Raw genomic sequence first — 19064 nt, 5'->3', positions numbered from 1 at the left:
TCAGCAAGAAGAAATGCCCTCTTACATGGAGTGATATGGTGCACAGGTGTGTATTTGGACTGTTTAACCACATCTAATCTAAAGAAATGTTTCACTCACTGGAACACGCTGGGTCCAAACACAGTAGCGAGGTTGAGGGCAGTCATGCGGTTGTCCTTGTGGCTGCTCTCCACAAGGGTGAGGAAATGGCAGAGGTAGTGCAGGAGACTGTAGTGGACATCTGGAAGCTGCAGGAGAAGGTGTCTCACGTCTGCCCAGGTGTCATCATCACCACCACGCTCTACAGATACAAAAGGTTTTTTTTTAATTCAATGTGTGTAGTTTATGAAATCCCTGGCAAACAACCTTTAGTGGAAAGATTAGTAATGCACTTGTGCTTCAAGTTTTTCATTAACAAGGACATTCTGCTTTGGTCTGTTTACACAGAATTAATTAACAAAAATTCAAGTAAAATTCCAAGTATAATGAATACTATTACAGCCTATCTCCAGAAGGGAGTAACAGCTCAATCCATCATCCCTCTATAATATCTAATCTTGGGTTATGGTGACTTCTAATACCTGAGCATTACTGCCTCAAAATATGTTGATGCTATTACTGGGGGTACATAATTGGGTCAGAGGTGGATAAACGGATACGACTGCTGATCCCAAATGACTTAGTGACGCAAACGTTGTGAGTGTGCACTGTAGGTCTATGTGAATGTGCATGCATGCGTACGAATGTGGGTATGTGGGTACATCTGTCTCAGTTTGGAGACGGGCAGTAATCACCCAGAGCTTTCACGGCTGCTCTTGTGACAGCTGAGTAAAGTTCAGATTCTGTGTGTGTGTGTCCACCTGTATGTTTATTATGGATGTATTTTAGGGCAAAAAAAAGGTTGTGCTCTAACAGATGTGTACACTGCACATAAACAGAGGAAACAGAACACAGGTGCACAATACAAGAGAAAGTAACACCATGCATGAAGGTATACTAGAAATTAAAGATACTAATTTAAATGAGAATAAAAATGTATTAGTTGTTGTTATTTATGTAGTGTTTAAGATCTTGACTTAACCAAAATAGGGTCTGGTGTTTCTACAGAAAGAGCTGATTAGAGTATACATCTCGTGTTGCATGCATATGTACATACAAAATGTAACCATATACACTAGGTTATCATATACTTTTCTGTGAGGTCTGAATTTCTCCTTCAGCAGAATTAGAAAAACTTTCAGTTGTTGCAAAAACATTATAATATAATATTTTTAGCAGCTCTGGGAAAATATAGTAGAGACATAGCAAAAGTATTATAGACAAATATGTGATGAAATATAGCTCAATGGTACAAAGTTATTTAACTTAACTATACACAAAGAAGAGACAACAAAAGCGTTGACGACTGCCATTAAACACTGATAATCAAAATCATTTATTTTTCTTTTAATTTGAAATAAAAAAGATTAATACCAGTCTTAAGTTCTTTGATTTAAATCTGATAGCAATAGCAACTTTTTTTAATACTTCTAAAAGTTTTGTCATGTTAAAATGTGTAATGCAGAAAATCCTGGCATTCAGAAAGATTTAATAACCAACTGCTTGGGATTTTCTCTGGATAAAATAATGAAACACGCCTGGTAGAAACAAAACAGTTGAACAAAAACCAGCAAAATAATCTTATTCTCCAGTTATCGTCAGGAGCAGCGTCACTACTCAGGCTGACATTCATGGGGTCTATGAAAGCAAAGGGAATGCAGCAGATAAAGTATACACCACTCCCATCAAACGGATTAAACCTAGCACTGAAGCTGGGAGAGATCGCAGATGCTTTTCTTGCTAAATGACTCACTTTACCTTTTATGACCTCAAAGGTTTATTACCAGAAAAATCTGGCCCATCACCCTTCATATTACCACCCTCTCTCACAAGCAAACGCAGTATATAAATGCTCCGCCTGCTGTAGACGACTGCGCGGCTAATCGTAAAATTCACCAGCTAAAGATAGTCTTGCTGATCATCCAGTCAGTCATGACCCAGATCTACATTACACTGGAGAGGTGTATCCAATAATATCGACATGATCACATTTTGCCAGTCAAAAAAACAAAAACACTGACCCACACATGTTGCAGGATAATTTTTATACACTGCCTATAAAAAAAATAGCACAAAAGGTAGGACTACATGTTGGTGATTTACCTTGGTAGTGCTGTATTAGTGCCTGCTGGACTGTCATGACTACCAGACCCCCGGGGAGATCTCTCAGGTACTGTTTGAGCAAGCTGGCAACAGTACAGGAATCAGATTCAGAGAGCAGGTTCACATCACCACCACCCTCCAAATGCTGCTTCAGGGTCTCCACAGCACGGACGTTTCCATTTACCCTGAACAGACCTTCCTGATGCAGTGCTGGAGGAGTTAAGAGACAAAAAATATTACAAATAAAGAAATCCTCACTTACAAGGTCTTGAATGATCAGTCCCCATCTTATCTTATGACCTCAAAGTATCATATCACCCTAATTGAGCACTGTGCTTCCTGAGCCTGATTCTGCCAGAGGTTTTTTCCTGTTAAAAGGGAGTTTTTCCTTCCCACTGTTGCCAAGTGCTTGCTTAAAAGGGGCAGTCTGATTGTTGGGGTTTTCTCTCGTAATATTATAGGATTTTTACCTTAAAATATAAGGGGGCTTGAGGTGACTGATGTTGTGATTTGGTGCTATCCAAATAAAACTAAACTAAATCATTATTAAAAATATTTTATTTTTCTTAAATAGTAAATGTAAGTTTAATTTAATTTTTCCTTGGTAGCAGACTTTACATTCTCAGAGAATATAGAGCAATTTGCAGATTTGCACTGTAACCATGACTTGCAAGGATCTTTTCTGACCCACTGTTACATCCTGGCACTGCTATCAAGTCTGAATTTCCTTCATGTAAAGGCACTTTTGTGACCAAGAAGTGAAATTGTGAAAAATATAAAATCTAAAGGTTTATCTGTTAACCATCTTTTTATTTTTTAATTCTTTATATTGAGCAGATCAACAACACACTGAGAAAAAAATAGCAAGTGACATTCTTATATATGAAAATTTTAATTTAGTGTAACTTAACAGATACTAGTCAGGAATATTTTCCTTTTACTTTATTGCCAAACTCACAATTAGCTGGGTTTTTTTGCATGCCATTTTAGTATTAAATAACTACACTTTTGTATTTGCTGTTAGCATTATCACTATTTTTAATTAGTCTAAACGCACTAAGGCCATAGTAATGCTTTCTTTGTGAGTATTTATTACACAGTGTGCTGCGGGGAAAAGCCTGTTCTAACGTTTGAGTCTAAGGTTTATTTTTTAGCACCTGGCGGCTTTTTTACTTCTCATCCGTAAATAATCTGCTCTTTCACGTGATTCAGTTTATTTTGAAAAATCTCAACAGGATCTTGAGCTTTATTGTGAAAGGTTTATGTGGAACATAAACAAGCGGACACGCAATGGTTTTACCATCGTTGTTGCTAACGACAACGCATAAAAACAGGCGCTTGTCCATCCCTAGTGTGGTTATATTAAATATAAGAGAAAGAGAGAACTTTAAGAAATTAATATAGCCACTACAGTGACCATCAAAACCATGACAAAATATTGCCGTAAACAGTTTATTTTGCGACACCACGAAACAAAGGATAGCATAAAATGAAACGATAAAAGTTTTTATATCGTCATCATATCATATGAACAGCCCTAGTCTGTGAACATGAAATTAGCAGCTTAGATTTGTGTTAATAGCTGTCAGTGTTTTGTTTTTGGTATCTGTTTTGATTATGTTGCTAGTTAGCGTTGCTAAGTGCTTGCTAAAACCTTAACAACTGCCTTTTGCCTTATCAACACCTGTTGCTAACCTTACTTTGTCACACTTAGTATTTCATAACAAAATAAAAATAATAATAATACTATGATAAAATATTAAAAAAAAAAAATCTTACTAAAAGATTTCAACTCATGTTGTAGACCCTTGAAGTTTTGTTTTTAACAGCTAATAAAATGGCACACTAATACCCATAATAATAGGAGTAGTTATTTGGAACTATTTTCTGGCCAAATAATACTATTCAGAAATAAGTGACAGCGTTATTCACTGGATTATACATTTATTTCTTAAAAATAAATAAACAAAACAAAACAAGAACCAATTAAAAAAATTAATTGCTTTAAGCACTACTTGCAAAAATGAAATTTGTCATTCAGGGTGACTTAATGGAGGAAGAAATCTCAAGGCCACATCCACAGCTCTAACATGTAGGCTATCTATGTTTGTTGGCCCATAAGGAATTATATTATTTCCCTCCACGCTTACCTTACCTGGTTATGAGACAGCCTTTAAATACATAGGCCAGTGAAATGATTGCACAGCGAGTTTAAGTCAAATTAAACACACTCCAATAATTGCTTTAAAAGAGGCCTATGTTTTCAGTTGACCTGAGTAGGATATCGTTTTCTTGTAGGGACATCTAGTGTTCAAACAGAAGAAATACAGAAAATAATGTAGGTTAATATAGAAAATTTACAAGTTCTGTTTTGTTTTTTTTAACTATGCGTTATGGTTGATCATTTTATATATTAATATCTATATACATTTTTTCTGGAGAAATCTGTTGGCTGATCGTTTGTCAAAGCAAGAGCTGTGGATTTGTGTGATTATATTTATTTATTTAGCAACAAATTTGCTTTTTAAATTGTTCGTCTCATTGAAAACTATTACATGTTTAGTCTCTTTTGTTTTCTGTATATCTGGTTTTAGATGATGATGATGGAAACTTGTGCTTGTGAAAGTGATTCAACTGTGCATTGTTTTTGTCTGCAGCAAATTAAATGATGAAGTATTAAAATGATTGTGGCTGATTATCAAGAGTAACTAATTGAAGAGTGAGATGGCAAGTCTGTGAGAAATATTAATAATGCATGCAATGACAAAAAAAACCATTTAACTCTATTTCAGTAGTCTAGTAAAGTTGCTCTGGTCTAATTCTTATCCGGCTCATATTAACAAGACTCAGAGGATTGACATAATGAGGTTTCTGATTATTGTATAACTGTATGATTTATTTAGAACAAATTATGTAATACAAGAAAACCTAGGTGGCACTATAAAGCTGTATTTATGTAGTGACACCAGTAGGATTGGATATTCAAAAATGTATGTGCACCATCTTCTCAGCATGCAAGACCAATTGTATTCAGCAAAAACTCAAAGAAATAAAAGATAGCCAAAGGCTGCACTTCTCCTCCAGTGCTCTCATGCATTTTTGCCTCACCATGCTTGCGGAGATGCTCCACCATCCTCCGCACCACCAGAGGCACCCCATCCTCCAGCAGCCCCTGGTTTCGCAACTCAAACAGAGACGCTCCAAACACCTTGGTGTGCTTGGGTGCGACTATCCTGGGTCTCGGGATGGGCATCTGGACCATCTTCTTCATGTCTTCTTTAACCTGCACCGCCGCCTTGTTGTGCTGCAGGGAGAGCAGACAGCAGCAGTCAGACACTGACACTATGGAAGCAGAGACAGACATCTTTGTAGACACCTGTTACACAGGAAAGCGCACTTCATCCCAAAGAGTAGAATGTGTGTGCTGCTGCTCATGAAGTGGCTGACTACACGCAGAGCTCTTTCAGTTACTCTGCCATGCTCTTACAGGACACCGTGTGCTGAGGGCAGCAGGAAGATAAAGAGGAGAGCTGGCTGTGCATGAGTTGCTACGACAAATATCAGGTTACCTCGCAACACATCTTTGGTTAAAGACACTGCCAGAGTGACACATATACACACACATGCACAAATAGGCATATGAGCACATATTTAGAGAAGCACATGTGGTATATGCTCAGCTGCCAGGAATCTGAACGATAGTAAGGATATCAGATCAGACTGATATAATACCTTAAGAGGAGAGGCTCATTGTACTACAAGTAAAATTACATTTTCCATTGCTAATCTCATTGAGAAATAAATACAAAATATAATATGGTAAAACATATTATTACATTTTCTGATTTGCTACTTATATATAATTGTTTACTTCACATAGGCTATTCAATACATATAGATATAGACCCATATGTCTCATTTTATATATGATTATCAAATTAAAGAGAGCAGCATTTTTCTTTTAGGTGTACCAAAAAATACTAACAGTACTGAGGTAACTAAGAATTGAAGTTAAGTACAGCAGGTGTTTTGATACACTTAGTTAGGTTTTACACTTTATGTGCTCTTAGCCAAGCTGAGCCAATTCAAAACCTGAATATGATGTTTACCTGGTAAGATACCGAGGCAAACAGCATCCCCATGGTCTCTGTATCTGCATACAGAGACTTTAAGATACACTTGCTTGTTGTCTGTCTCTGAGAGCAAACCATAACTTTCCAGCAAATTACTCATTCATTTAGCATATTTACAGTCCTGAGCAAAAGTCTTGAGTCACTCCATATTTCTTTAATATTTTGCTTCCAAGGAGCCAAACTTTCTTTTACATTTTTAACATAATCTTAATCTTTGCACATCGGCTGCTTTTTCACTCATTTTCAGTCCTTGTACCTGAGCATTTTCAGAGGAATTTATTTATTTATTTTTTGTTAAACTACTCATCTGATGATGAAACAGGAAAATTCCAGCAGCAACCTGACAAAGGACCTGAGCGATGTGTCTGGTCGTTCAGTTGAGCCATCTACCATTCACTGAAGCCTCATCAGAAATAGTCTCAGTGGAAAGACGACTGTCAGGAAGCCATTCTTAAGGAAGGGGAGCAGGGCAAAAACGATGATGATGTATGCCAAATTACACAAAATCTGGACTGAAAAATGAGGGGCAACAGATGTGATAGACTGTCGTGAACATGCACTGTTATTGTTTGGGGCTGCATTTCAGGGATCTTGTCAAAACTGATGGAATTCTGAACAAAGAAAGTACCATCAGATTTTCATCCACCATGCAATAACACGTGGAAATCATCTGACTGGCAACGGCTTTATTTTTCAGCATGTCAACGATCAGAAGAGACCTGGGTTAAAATGTGGCTACAATAAGGTCCATAGTGGCACGGTGGTTGTAATATGATTTTTTTCCCCTTTACTCACCACTTGCTAAGACACAGAAGCTAGAGTCATCTGCTGATTAAAACCCACCTCACAGATGGTGCTAAGATGGGTAAGGAGACAAAATCTTTAGCGTGGCAGATGCTCCGACTATGTTAATACAACATACATTATCACTTAAATCAGCATTTATAAAGGCTGTACACGTCTTAATAGTTGCCAGACACGCTAAACACAAACTATCTTCATTAATCTTTAGATTTTCCGCTTGCACAAATGATTGTTTATGTATATAATTGAGTTTATGTGGCCATAGTTGGACCTCTCAGAGTTACAGTCTGGGCTCCTGTGCTACTACTACTGCAGGTGTTAAGGAGTTAAGCTGGTCTGCGCTAAGTCTGACTGTGAGACTGACTGTAAGGGGCCCAACGGAGCAGATGTCCCACTAAATCTTCCTTTACTATCATCATCATGGCAGATAGAAATGAATCGCAGTCTTACTTCTGAATTCACACAGTAGGCAAACACTGAGATGAAAAGTTTTATAGCAGGTTTTGGGGTTGTTTGTTAAGTTTCCCCTCAGCAATTTGAATGCAAACACAATCGCCTCCATTGTTGCTGGGATTCAGCCAAAGATGCTCGTCCCCTCCTTTGTTTTTAAGATATTTTCACACTTCAACATCTGACAGTGAAAAGGAAACTTATTAAGGAAACTTATTGACAAGGACCTGGGGGAAGGAATTGTTTCCCCTTGCTTCAGAAGTGTCTCAAACATTTTCTGTGGGAATCCTTTGGTTTCGACACTTTGGGTGAGTGAAATCTTTTAGAAGTATTGTCCTGTAAATAGACTGCTAACGGTCGGTACAACCCATCTAGCATAGGGGTGTCAAACTTAAGGTCTGGGTCCAGAATCGGTCTAGCAGACTCCAATCCGGCCCACTGGAAGGCTTCAGAAAATGTGAAGGAGGTCAAAAATTTTGCACTTTTAACTTAAGTTTCATAAATTTTATAGCCTGTCCTGCTGACAAAGACTCCCTCACAGTCATTCATACTACACCAATGTAATGAAGTAATACATAAATAATTTAAATGTGGAAAAAAATGTGATGTACTGTTGGAACTGCAATTAATTTTCTTATACTGAGGGGATTAAATGTGCAGTTAAACTACTTTACAATGACTTTACACTCATCCTGCTAATTTAAGATGTGGCCCACAATGCGAAATGACTTTTCCAACCCTGTCTTGTCTTCTACTTGCTCATGAAGGGGATAGCAAGCCCAAGCATGTGCCCTTCTTTTCCTCCACTCCCCACCTCCCTTGTCCCTCCCGCCTTCCCTGTCTGGGTGGCCATTGAAGCAACTGGCAGCAAAAGCACCACAGGAACCCTGAAGCAACAGCTGCAGAGCTCAGTTACTACTGCAAGAAGAAAAACATTAAATAAAATAGAATATCCCGGTGCAGTGCTGGTGACAACTCTTATTTTCATTTCTGGAAGTGATCACATGCTTGGAAAAAATTACTGGTGTTGACTGAAAACAAAACATACAGTGTTTCTGTTTTTTTTTTTTTAGTTTTTTTTTACAGTTGTTGTTTTTTAAAGATGCTAGAATAAATTTACTGTTGCCCTACAGTAAGAGGAAGTACTTTCAAGCAAGTAGATTGGTCATTACAGCCCTATGAGTCATGGATTTTTGGTAATAAGTTAGCTGAGGAAGGGAAAGTTAAGATTTACTTTAGGAAAGGAATATTTGTCCCTCCAGGACATTTTAAAGAGACAACACACCCCATCACAAATGAGTTTGTAGACAGACACTGAGCAGAACAGTCCCGTTATATGTTCTTCAGCTCTTAATTACAGGTCGATTAGGAAGTCAACTCAAGCTTTGTAGTTTCTACTCACACAGATGGTCATAGCTCCTGCCCCCATTCTCCCACAGAAAAAAACGCCGGCACTCCGGGGAAAGATGAGGAGAAAAAGTACAGCTGGCTCCCCTCCTCCGCTCCTCACTCTTTTCCAGGACACACTAGACTTTTCCCAGGGCTGGGAATCTTTTGCGCCTCACACTGAGCCATTCAGATACTCTAAAAAACACATATAATCCAACCAGGGGGAAAAAAAAATCTGAGGAAGTCCTGTCACTACCGGCAGACCATGAGCACAGATTAGAGCTTGTCTCTTTCTCTCTTCCTCCCTCTTCATTCCCCCCCTCCTCTCCTTCTCCTAGGCTGAAATCTGAGCCGAGTTTTTTCATTGGCTCAGAGGCCTGGTCATGTGATCAAGGGGGTTAAACCCCCAAAACTTTAAATATGTGCTGCAACATTCATCTACCAGAGAACAGAGCTAATCAGTGACTGGAAGAGCAATGAAGTAATGTTTTACTCAACGCTGTATTAAAGTGCACGCAAAAACAGGAAACGGCTTCAGAGCCTCATGTAGTTTTATCAGACCAATGGTGATTTTTGTATTCTATTATTTGCAGCATCTAAAATTTAAACCAACCTTTTATTTTTTTGTTCTTTGATGTCCTTCTTCTTCTTTTTTTTTAACGTATGGTTGTGGACTGAATATAACAGATAAACAGCTGGTCAGAGAGACATTAAAACACAACAAGACAGTGGCTGGCAAATTAAGTTATATAAAATGACCATTAATTGTTATTAACCTTGATTTTTTTTTTAACACTACACTTTTTATTACAGTTAAAATATTCATTTTGAACACAGCACTATAAAGTAAAAGGAAACAGTAACTGCAAGCTTTATAGATATGTATTTTTTATTTATACATGATATATTTATTCATTATTTTACAAATTATTTTACAAATATTTGCTTAAATATAATTTGCTTAAAATGTTCAGCAGTGTTTAATATATAGAAACGTACAAGCAATATGTTATTTACTAAATTATTTTACGGGGCGCAATGCAACCTTGTAGGTTGGTGCTGCTGGTCAGCATTTGTTACATTCAGGGGGTTTTAAAGAGAAAAAAATAAATCTAAACATGGAATAATCTCTACCTAAAGATGTCAGCTTTACAAAGCTTTTCTGCTTTCATAAATATACTTCTTGATGTTGCTGTCGATCCAGTCACTGAAGGCGGAAACGCGGGTAAACACTGATGGTTTCTTGTCTCTGATGCAGCCCTGAGCTCCAAAGCTGACGATGCCGTGCACCTCCCAGGTTGTATTTGTTCCTCCAGCAGCAGTGGCAGCTGTGCAGGCGAGGGGACCGCCGGAGTCACCCTACCAGGAGACAGCGGGACAAAGAAATCAGCAAAGATCTACTTATGATGCACTGCAGAACATTAGATTTTGGCAGCTGCTGTAAATCATCTCTGTGACCTTGAATTTGTAGAAGTCAGTCTTTATTAACAGCCTGACAAAGTATTCATTAGGCAAATGTCAGAATCGTGCTTTATGAAGCTCCTAAAATGTAAAACGTCCCATTTTTCACATTGCTGCATTTCTAGCAGCTGCTCATTAATGCTGGCGAATAATGTTTCTGTGTTCTTCTGTCTAATTACGCCTGCAAACTGGGCAGCAGCCATTGAGATCAAGGCTGAATGACCGCAAACAAAAACGTTTTCAGGGAGCTGCATAAAAGACGAAGAGAGGCGGGCACACTTACGTAATGTTTTTAAATAACTCGGAAGGAATTTAAACAATGAACAACAGTCTCATCGTCTCCTAACAACTTTCAGTCTGTCCATTTAGATGATGGATGCATTGATATATTGTCCAAACGTCAGTGCATCCTTAATTCAAGCAAATACTCTTTTCTAAATGTGTCGTCAAACCTGACAGGCTGACTTGAGCTCATCTGGGGACTCGTAGCCGGCACAGATCATGGAGGGCCTGAGGGTGTCCCACCAGTAAGCAGGCTTACTGCAGGTTTCGAAGTCGATAACAGGCAGCGCTGCCTGATTAAGCTTCTCGGCCACTTTAGGGAACAGGTTACCTAAATATAAGAAGAACAAATTAAAATCTTTACATCATAGAAATTTCAGAAAATAACACAAACATGTTTACACTAATAATTTTGTTTTACATATTGTATCACTAAATCTAAAGTCATCACTACTGCTGGATGCCAAAAAGTGGGGTTTTTATGTGTGTACCCCCTTGTTTTAACAACAGGGGACCTCCAGCTGAACCAGGCTCAGGGAGGCAGCAATGAGGAAGATAGAATGAGGAAACAGGATCCTACAGAGACTAGGAACAACAAACATCATAAAAAATGAATACAAAAGAAAGTAGACAACAGTTAATCACATAGTGGGGATTGGAAATTAAATAGCCTGAGCCTATAGCAGCATAAGTAAGAATAGCTCAGGGTCACTGATCCAGCCTGACGTTTCTGGGCAGAGACTCAATTTAGTGTAGTATTGGCTTTTTTAGACTATCAGAGTGCATTTAAAATCAAACACTCAAGATGTAATTGAACTGTAAACGTTCAGCTTTAATTCCAGGGGTTTAACAAAAGTATTGCATTAACTGTTTATGAACTACAGCCACTTTTATAAATTGCCCTGTATTTTCAGAGGCTCAAAAGTAATTGGACAATTGAAAGTTGTTATTTCTTTCTTTTCTTTCTGTTGTGTTTTTTATGACTAGTTTCTAGGGGTGCAACAATACTCGTATCGATATTGAACCGTTCGATACAGTGCTTTCGGTTCGGTACGCATATGTATCGAACAATACAACATTTGTAATTTATTTTATCAATTTTCCTTCTGACGATGCTGTCTGTGTTGAGCGCTCAGTGAATCTGCGTTCGACTACTCCGCCTAGGCTGCACTTTCGAGCGCAGATCCACTGAGCGTTCAACACAGACAGCATAGTCAGAAGGAAGAGCGCAGGGCAAGCTAGCGAGACAGAAGTTAAGCTCTCCTTGCAACATGGCAAATTGAACCTCCCCCACCCTCATTCAGATCTGGCGTTTGGAATTATTTTGGTTTTCATGTGACGTATGACCCTGAAGGTAAGCGCGTCATGGACTAAAGTAAAACAGTATGTTGGATGTGCCACGCAATGCTCAATTACATGGGTGGGAACTAGTGTGTTAGCGCAGTTAGCTCGTTAACGTGTTGGCCGTCTAGCCCCACGCAGGGGTAGCTCATTAACGGAGATTTGCCGTGTTGTGGCGTTAACGTCATTTCAACGAGAACACAACGAATATGACTGCACATTTACGCCGACATCATCCTAGTGCAAAGACAAGTGGAAGCAGACAAAAACAACAAGCATGCATGCTACAAACTTTACCCGAGTCATTTAGACAGCCGTTAGCACATAGAATAGAATAGAATATTCTTTATTGTCATTGTCACAAGTACAATGAAATTGAAAGATGTCTCCGGTCAGTGCAACATCACGAAAGATAAATACTTATAAACTATAATAGATATGATATAAAAGATAGAAATACATATAAAATACAGTGTTCTCATACAGTAAATACACCCAAGCAATCCAGGCCTAAGGCCCCATACAGACACTCAACATACGACCTAGTTGATATATCACTCAAACAATCAATCACTCAGTCAATTTGTTAGCGCATCCAACAAAACATGTCTGAAAGCATTCCAACATCAAGGGCACAAATGACAACAGGGGCAATGAAAGTCATCTACTTTTAGTAGCATTGAGACATGATATTGCAATTGGGTAGAAACTGTGTTTGAGTCTGTTAGTCCTTGTGTATGTTGTTCTATACCGTTTACCTGAAGGCAGCAGTTCGAACATGGAGTGTCCAGGGTGTGAGGTGTCCTTTATGATGTTATGGGCTCTTTTGAGGCAGCGGGAACTGTGTAGGTCTTTCAGTTTGAGGAGAGGGCAGCCGATTGTCCTTTGGGCAGCGTTGATTACTCCCTGGAGTGCTTTCCTCTGAGCCACTGTGCAGCTAGCGTACCATATGCCTATGCAGTACGTTAGTATGCTTTCGATGGAGGCTCTGTAGAAAGACACCAGCAGTCTCTGTGTGATGTTGTTCTTCCTAAGCACTCTCAGAAAGTACAGTCTCTGTTGTGTCTTTTTCAGTAGCTCAGAGGTATTCACACTCCAGGATAGGTTTCCCTCTATGCTGACTCCCAAGAAGCGGAAGTCTGCCACCCTCTCCACATAGTCGTCGCTGATGATTAGTGGTTGGATTTCTGTCTTGTGTCTTCTGTAGTCAATTATGAGTTCTTTGGTCTTTTTCGTGTTTAGGAGAAGGTTGTTATCCTTGCACCATGAAGACAGCCGCTCCACCTCATCTCTGTAGGCAGACTCATCTCCCCCAGATATGAGCCCCACCACAGTAGTGTCATCTGCGAACTTTACAATGGTGTTGCTCTGGTGGGCGGGGGTGCAGTCGTGTGTATAAAGCGAGTAGAGCAGTGGACTAAGCACGCAGCCCTGTGGCGACCCAGTGCTTAGATTTAGGGCTGGAGATGTGTAACGTCCCACTCTCACTCTCTGTCTGCGGTCGGTGAGGAAGCTATTGATCCACAGGTGCTGTGAGGAAGCCCTAGGTCTTTTAGCTTGGCGTCCAGTTTGTATGGAAGAATGGTATTAAATGCCGAGCTATAATCCACAAAGAGCATACGCACATAGCTTCCTTGCCTCTCCAGATGTGTTAATGCTACATTGAGTGCTGTTGCTATGGCGTCCTCTGTCGATCGGTTTGCTCTGTAGGCAAACTGGTGTGGGTCAAGGCTGCTGGGTAGGGCTGCTGTGATGTGGTAACGCACCAGTTTCTCAAAGCACTTCATCACCACCGGGGTTAGTGCCACTGGTCTATAGTCATTTAGGCTAGAGATATGAGGTTTCTTGGGCAAGGGTATTATGGTGGAGGTCTTGAGGCAGGGTGGGACGTTTGACTGTTCAAGGGATTGGTTAAAAATCCTGGTGAAAATATAGGCAAGCTGGTCTGCGCAGTCTCTCAGCACACGTCCTGGTACACCATCTGGGCCGGCTGCCTTCCTCGGGTTAACAGCCCGCAGGGTGCGCCTCACTTCATGCTCCTCCAGAATGATGATGGTACTGCTGCTGTGGGCTGTATGGTGTAGCTGTTCCTCTGAGGCATAGGGTGCAGTGACCTCAAAGCGTGTGAAGAAGATGTTCAGCTCCTCTGCCAATGCTATGTCACCTTCAGCCATACCTGATTTGGACTTGTAGTTTGTCAGCTGCTGGACACCCTGCCACACCAGCCGGCTGTTCTTACTCTCCAGGTGGTTCTCGATCTTCTTCCTATAGTCCGCCTTGGCCTTCATAATGCCTTTTTTCAGGTTGGCTCTAGCCCTGCTGTAGCTCTCCCTGCTTCCGGACCTGAAGGCGCTGTTCCTCTCTTTTAACAGCTGCTGTTGCTAACATGATTCTCCTTATGGGGACTTGATATGTTTAATATTGTGGCGAGCTCAGACAAGGAGGAGACGGAGGTATCGTTTGGTCTTGCTTCCCGTGAGCTAGCCAGGGAGCACAGCCGTTTATTGACATCTGCAGAAGAACACTGCAGCTAGCTAACTGCTCAGCGCGGCAACCGCACAGCAACAGCAACAACAACAACAACACACAGGGCGCCCTCTGACCCCGGAAGGACACACCGTCGCAGCGAGAGGGCGTCACCCGTCACTATGGCAACATAAACAAAACATAACTGTACAAACAGAACCCCGAACAGCCCTGGCCCGCTACAATATGCTGCTGAGAATATAGCCCAGAAGAAGTGTATAGTATAGCTTTTATTTTGGAAAGAGCCATTTCTCTGTAATAAACTCTCTTTTCCAAAGATGAGTGTTTCCTCAATCAGATACAGGTGTTACCGCGCCAGATCCGCGGCCCCGAACCGTAGTAAGGAAACCTCTGGCAGTTACTTGAAGGTTCCGTAACTGACTCGTAGCCGGCAACAGCTTACTATACAGGTCAACTCCGCTAGCAAAAAGATAGAAGGAGGCATAGGAAACTGCTTCACCGAACTTTATTTCTTCTCTAAGGCACGAACACCGCGTACAGTGGCTGAAACAGTTTACTCACAGCGAGCATCGCCGACACAACTCTGGCTGTCGAGGGAGTTATTATATTCCTTTTATTTATTTTCTTTTCGTCTCTTCTGTAGCTAACCGTTACTTTTTCCCCTTCTCCGCTCTCTCTCTTCACACATACACCAGGCAGTCCCGCTACACACATCCCGAATACATTTCCCATCAGGCTTCATCCTTAAAGGGCCATACCTGTAACACAGGGCTCGCAAAATCGCTAGCCCGACGTCCCGGGGCTAGCGATTTTTCCAGTCGGGCTACCAAAATCTATCTCAGCCCTGCCCATCGGGCTATCATAGGAAGGAAAAAATATATGTCAATGCTTTTGCATTCTTTCGGAAATGTAGCTGGGTAATTATGTCATTGGCATCGGTGAGCCACTGTCAATATGTGACATATTGAAATCGCGTTTGAATTTGCGCTTGTTTTTTGCTTTCACTTTGCAAATGTCCAGGTGCCTTCTTTTGGCGCACCAAGTCACTCGGGTCAGAACATGGGGTGCCACCATCATCCCACTTCTGACACCAATGTGGCGAGCTCAGACAACGAGGAGACGGAGGTGTCGTTTGGTCTTGCTTCCCGTGAGCTAGCCAGGGAGCACAGCCGTTTATTGACATCTGCAGAAGAACACTGCCGCTAGCTAACTGCTCAGCGCGGCAACCGCACAGCAACAGCAACAACAACAACAACAACACACAGGGCGCCCTCTGACCCCGGAAGGACACACCGTCGCAGCGAGAGGGCGTCACCCGTCACTATGGCAACATAAACAAAACATAACTGTACAAACAGAACCCCGAACAGCCCTGGCCCGCTACAATATGCTGCTGAGAATATAGCCCAGAAGAAGCGTATAGTATAGCTTTTATTTTGGAAAGAGCCATTTCTCTGTAATAAACTCTCTTTTCCAAAGATGAGTGTTTCCTCAATCAGATACAGGTGTTACCGCGCCAGATCCGCGGCCCCGAACCGTAGTAAGGAAACCTCTGGCAGTTACTTGAAGGTTCCGTAACTGACTTGTAGCCGGCAACAGCTTACTATACAGGTCAACTCCGCTAGCAAAAAGATAGAAGGAGGCATAGGAAACTGCTTCACCGAACTTTATTTCTTCTCTAAGGCACGAACACCGCGTACAGTGGCTGAAACGGTTTACTCACAGCGAGCATCGCCTACACAACTCTGGCTGTCGAGGGAGTTATTATATTCCTTTTATTTATTTTCTTTTCGTCTCTTCTGTAGCTAACCGTTACTTTTTCCCCTTCTCCGCTCTCTCTCTTCACACATACACCAGGCAGTCCCGCTACACACATCCCGAATACATTTCCCATCAGGCTTCATCCTTAAAGGGCCATACCTGTAACACAGGGCTCGCAAAATCGCTAGCCCGACGTCCCGGGGCTAGCGATTTTTCCAGTCGGGCTACCAAAATCTATCTCAGCCCTGCCCGTCGGGCTATCATAGGAAGGAAAAAATATATGTCAATGCTTTTGCATTCTTTCGGAAATGTAGCTGGGTAATTATGTCATTGGCATCGGTGAGCCACTGTCAATATGTGACATATTGAAATCGCGCTTGTTTTTTGCTTTCACTTTGCAAATGTCCAGGTGCCTTCTTTTGGCGCACCAAGTCACTCGGGTCAGAACATGGGGTGCCACCATCATCCCACTTCTGACACCAATGTGGCGAGCTCAGACAACGAGGAGACGGAGGTGTCGTTTGGTCTTGCTTCCCGTGAGCTAGCCAGGGAGCACAGCCGTTTATTGACATCTGCAGAAGAACACTGCCGCTAGCTAACTGCTCAGCGCGGCAACCGCACAGCAACAACAACAACAACACACAGGGCGCCCTCTGACCCCGGAAGGACACACCGTCGCAGCGAGAGGGCGTCACCCGTCACTATGGCAACATAAACAAAACATAACTGTACAAACAGAACCCCGAACAGCCCTGGCCCGCTACAATATGCTGCTGAGAATATAGCCCAGAAGAAGCGTATAGTATAGCTTTTATTTTGGAAAGAGCCATTTCTCTGTAATAAACTCTCTTTTCCAAAGATGAGTGTTTCCTCAATCAGATACAGGTGTTACCGCGCCAGATCCGCGGCCCCGAACCGTAGTAAGGAAACCTCTGGCAGTTACTTGAAGGTTCGTAACTGACTCGTAGCCGGCAACAGCTTACTATACAGGTCAACTCCGCTAGCAAAAAGATAGAAGGAGGCATAGGAAACTGCTTCACCGAACTTTATTTCTTCTCTAAGGCACGAACACCGCGTACAGTGGCTGAAACAGTTTACTCACAGCGAGCATCGCCGACACAACTCTGGCTGTCGAGGGAGTTATTATATTCCTTTTATTTATTTTCTTTTCGTCTCTTCTGTAGCTAACCGTTACTTTTTCCCCTTCTCCGCTCTCTCTCTTCACACATACACCAGGCAGTCCCGCTACACACATCCCGAATACATTTCCCATCAGGCTTCATCCTTAAAGGGCCATACCTGTAACAGCAGGGCTCGCAAAATCGCTAGCCCGACGTCCCGGGGCTAGCGATTTTTCCAGTCGGGCTACCAAAATCTATCTCAGCCCTGCCCGTCGGGCTATCATAGGAAGGAAAAAATATATGTCAATGCTTTTGCATTCTTTCGGAAATGTAGCTGGGTAATTATGTCATTGGCATCGGTGAGCCACTGTCAATATGTGACATATTGAAATCGCGTTTGAATTTGCGCTTGTTTTTTGCTTTCACTTTGCAAATGTCCAGGTGCCTTCTTTTGGCGCACCAAGTCACTCGGGTCAGAACATGGGGTGCCACCATCATCCCACTTCTGACACCAATGTGGCGAGCTCAGACAACGAGGAGACGGAGGTGTCGTTTGGTCTTGCTTCCCGTGAGCTAGCCAGGGAGCACAGCCGTTTATTGACATCTGCAGAAGAACACTGCCGCTAGCTAACTGCTCAGCGCGGCAACCGCACAGCAACAACAACAACAACAACAACAACAACACACAGGGCGCCCTCTGACCCCGGAAGGACACACCGTCGCAGCGAGAGGGCGTCACCCGTCACTATGGCAACATAAACAAAACATAACTGTACAAACAGAACCCCGAACAGCCCTGACCCGCTACAATATGCTGCTGAGAATATAGCCCAGAAGAAGCGTATAGTATAGCTTTTATTTTGGAAAGAGCCATTTCTCTGTAATAAACTCTCTTTTCCAAAGATGAGTGATTCCTCAATCAGATACGCAAACGCGCGTTGCAACTTCTTATCTGGTGCGAGTCTTTTATTTTGACAGCGAATGCGCACATGCGGACCACTTATGTGCACCCGTGTAAATAACATAATGTTCTGCCGGGTGTGTTGTTGGTTTTCTCTCGATTTCTGAGTCGACAAGCGCCTTTGTTACTGGGACCAGTCATTTTAAGAAAGGCCCCCATTAGAACCCATGAGAAATGCAAGAAATGCATTATTGCTCAGTCTGCAATATCTTTCCCAGAACAAACACCAATTGCAAATAACATACTAAAAATAAACCTGAAAAATCTGTTTAGAACAGCGTACTATGTTGCAAAGAGTGAACTACCACTGGCAAAATTTAGCAGTCTTTGCAAACTTCAAAAAGCAAATGGCCTAGATCTTGGTTCCACTGTCTCTTACCCGTGACTTCAGCGGAAATTTCAAATTCAGGATCTGACACAGACTGATTCATGTCCTACACAGTTCTTACAAGTTCATAGAAATTTCTGTTCAATTAGAACCAAGTATTTGAGTTGATGATTGTAATTTTTATACAATGTTGTAATTTGTTTTTCAACAATTTTTTGATTAATGTTTTGTTTCCTTTACAATATTATACTTTAATGTATAATATTGTAAAGGAAACAAAACAGGAAACAAAACATCAATCAAAAAAATTGCTCTCTTTTTTATTCGGGCTACTTACATTTATTTTTGGCTACCAAAAACTGAAG

At 41.4% G+C, this 19064-nt stretch overlaps 2 protein-coding genes across 5 annotated transcripts in view; both read right to left on the bottom strand.

The window, feature by feature from the left end:
* The window catches only part of fam13a (family with sequence similarity 13 member A), a 49934-nt gene extending 40656 nt beyond the window's left edge, over positions 1-9278 (bottom strand). For 2 of the 4 annotated variants that reach the window (XM_085459061.1, XM_085459062.1), the window contains exons 1-4: positions 8971-9278; positions 5290-5485; positions 2182-2391; positions 100-280 (exon numbers count right to left, since the gene is read on the bottom strand). In XM_085459061.1, the coding sequence (XP_085315187.1) occupies positions 100-280; positions 2182-2391; positions 5290-5485; positions 8971-8997 (614 nt within the window). In that variant the 5' untranslated portion in view covers positions 8998-9278. The remainder of the gene's footprint in view (positions 1-99; positions 281-2181; positions 2392-5289; positions 5486-8970) is intronic. The other 2 variants (XM_085459063.1, XM_085459065.1) reach the window with 1 other exon arrangement.
* A 556-nt stretch (positions 9279-9834) lies between these two features.
* Positions 9835-19064, bottom strand: part of LOC146707617 (ovochymase-2) — a 32132-nt gene continuing 22902 nt past the window's right edge. The window contains exons 24-25 of the mRNA XM_085459060.1: positions 10871-11031; positions 9835-10316 (exon numbers count right to left, since the gene is read on the bottom strand). Coding sequence (XP_085315186.1) covers positions 10107-10316; positions 10871-11031 — 371 coding nt within the window. The 3' untranslated portion in view covers positions 9835-10106. The remainder of the gene's footprint in view (positions 10317-10870; positions 11032-19064) is intronic.

Source organism: Copadichromis virginalis, linkage group LG6, assembly GCF_057382275.1.
Source record: "Copadichromis virginalis isolate Kocher_CV1m ecotype Utaka linkage group LG6, C_Virginalis_male_GT1.1, whole genome shotgun sequence".
Lineage (NCBI taxonomy): Eukaryota > Metazoa > Chordata > Actinopteri > Cichliformes > Cichlidae > Copadichromis > Copadichromis virginalis.
Note: the sequence above shows the minus strand (reverse complement) of the source record. Positions and strands in the feature narration are given on the sequence as shown.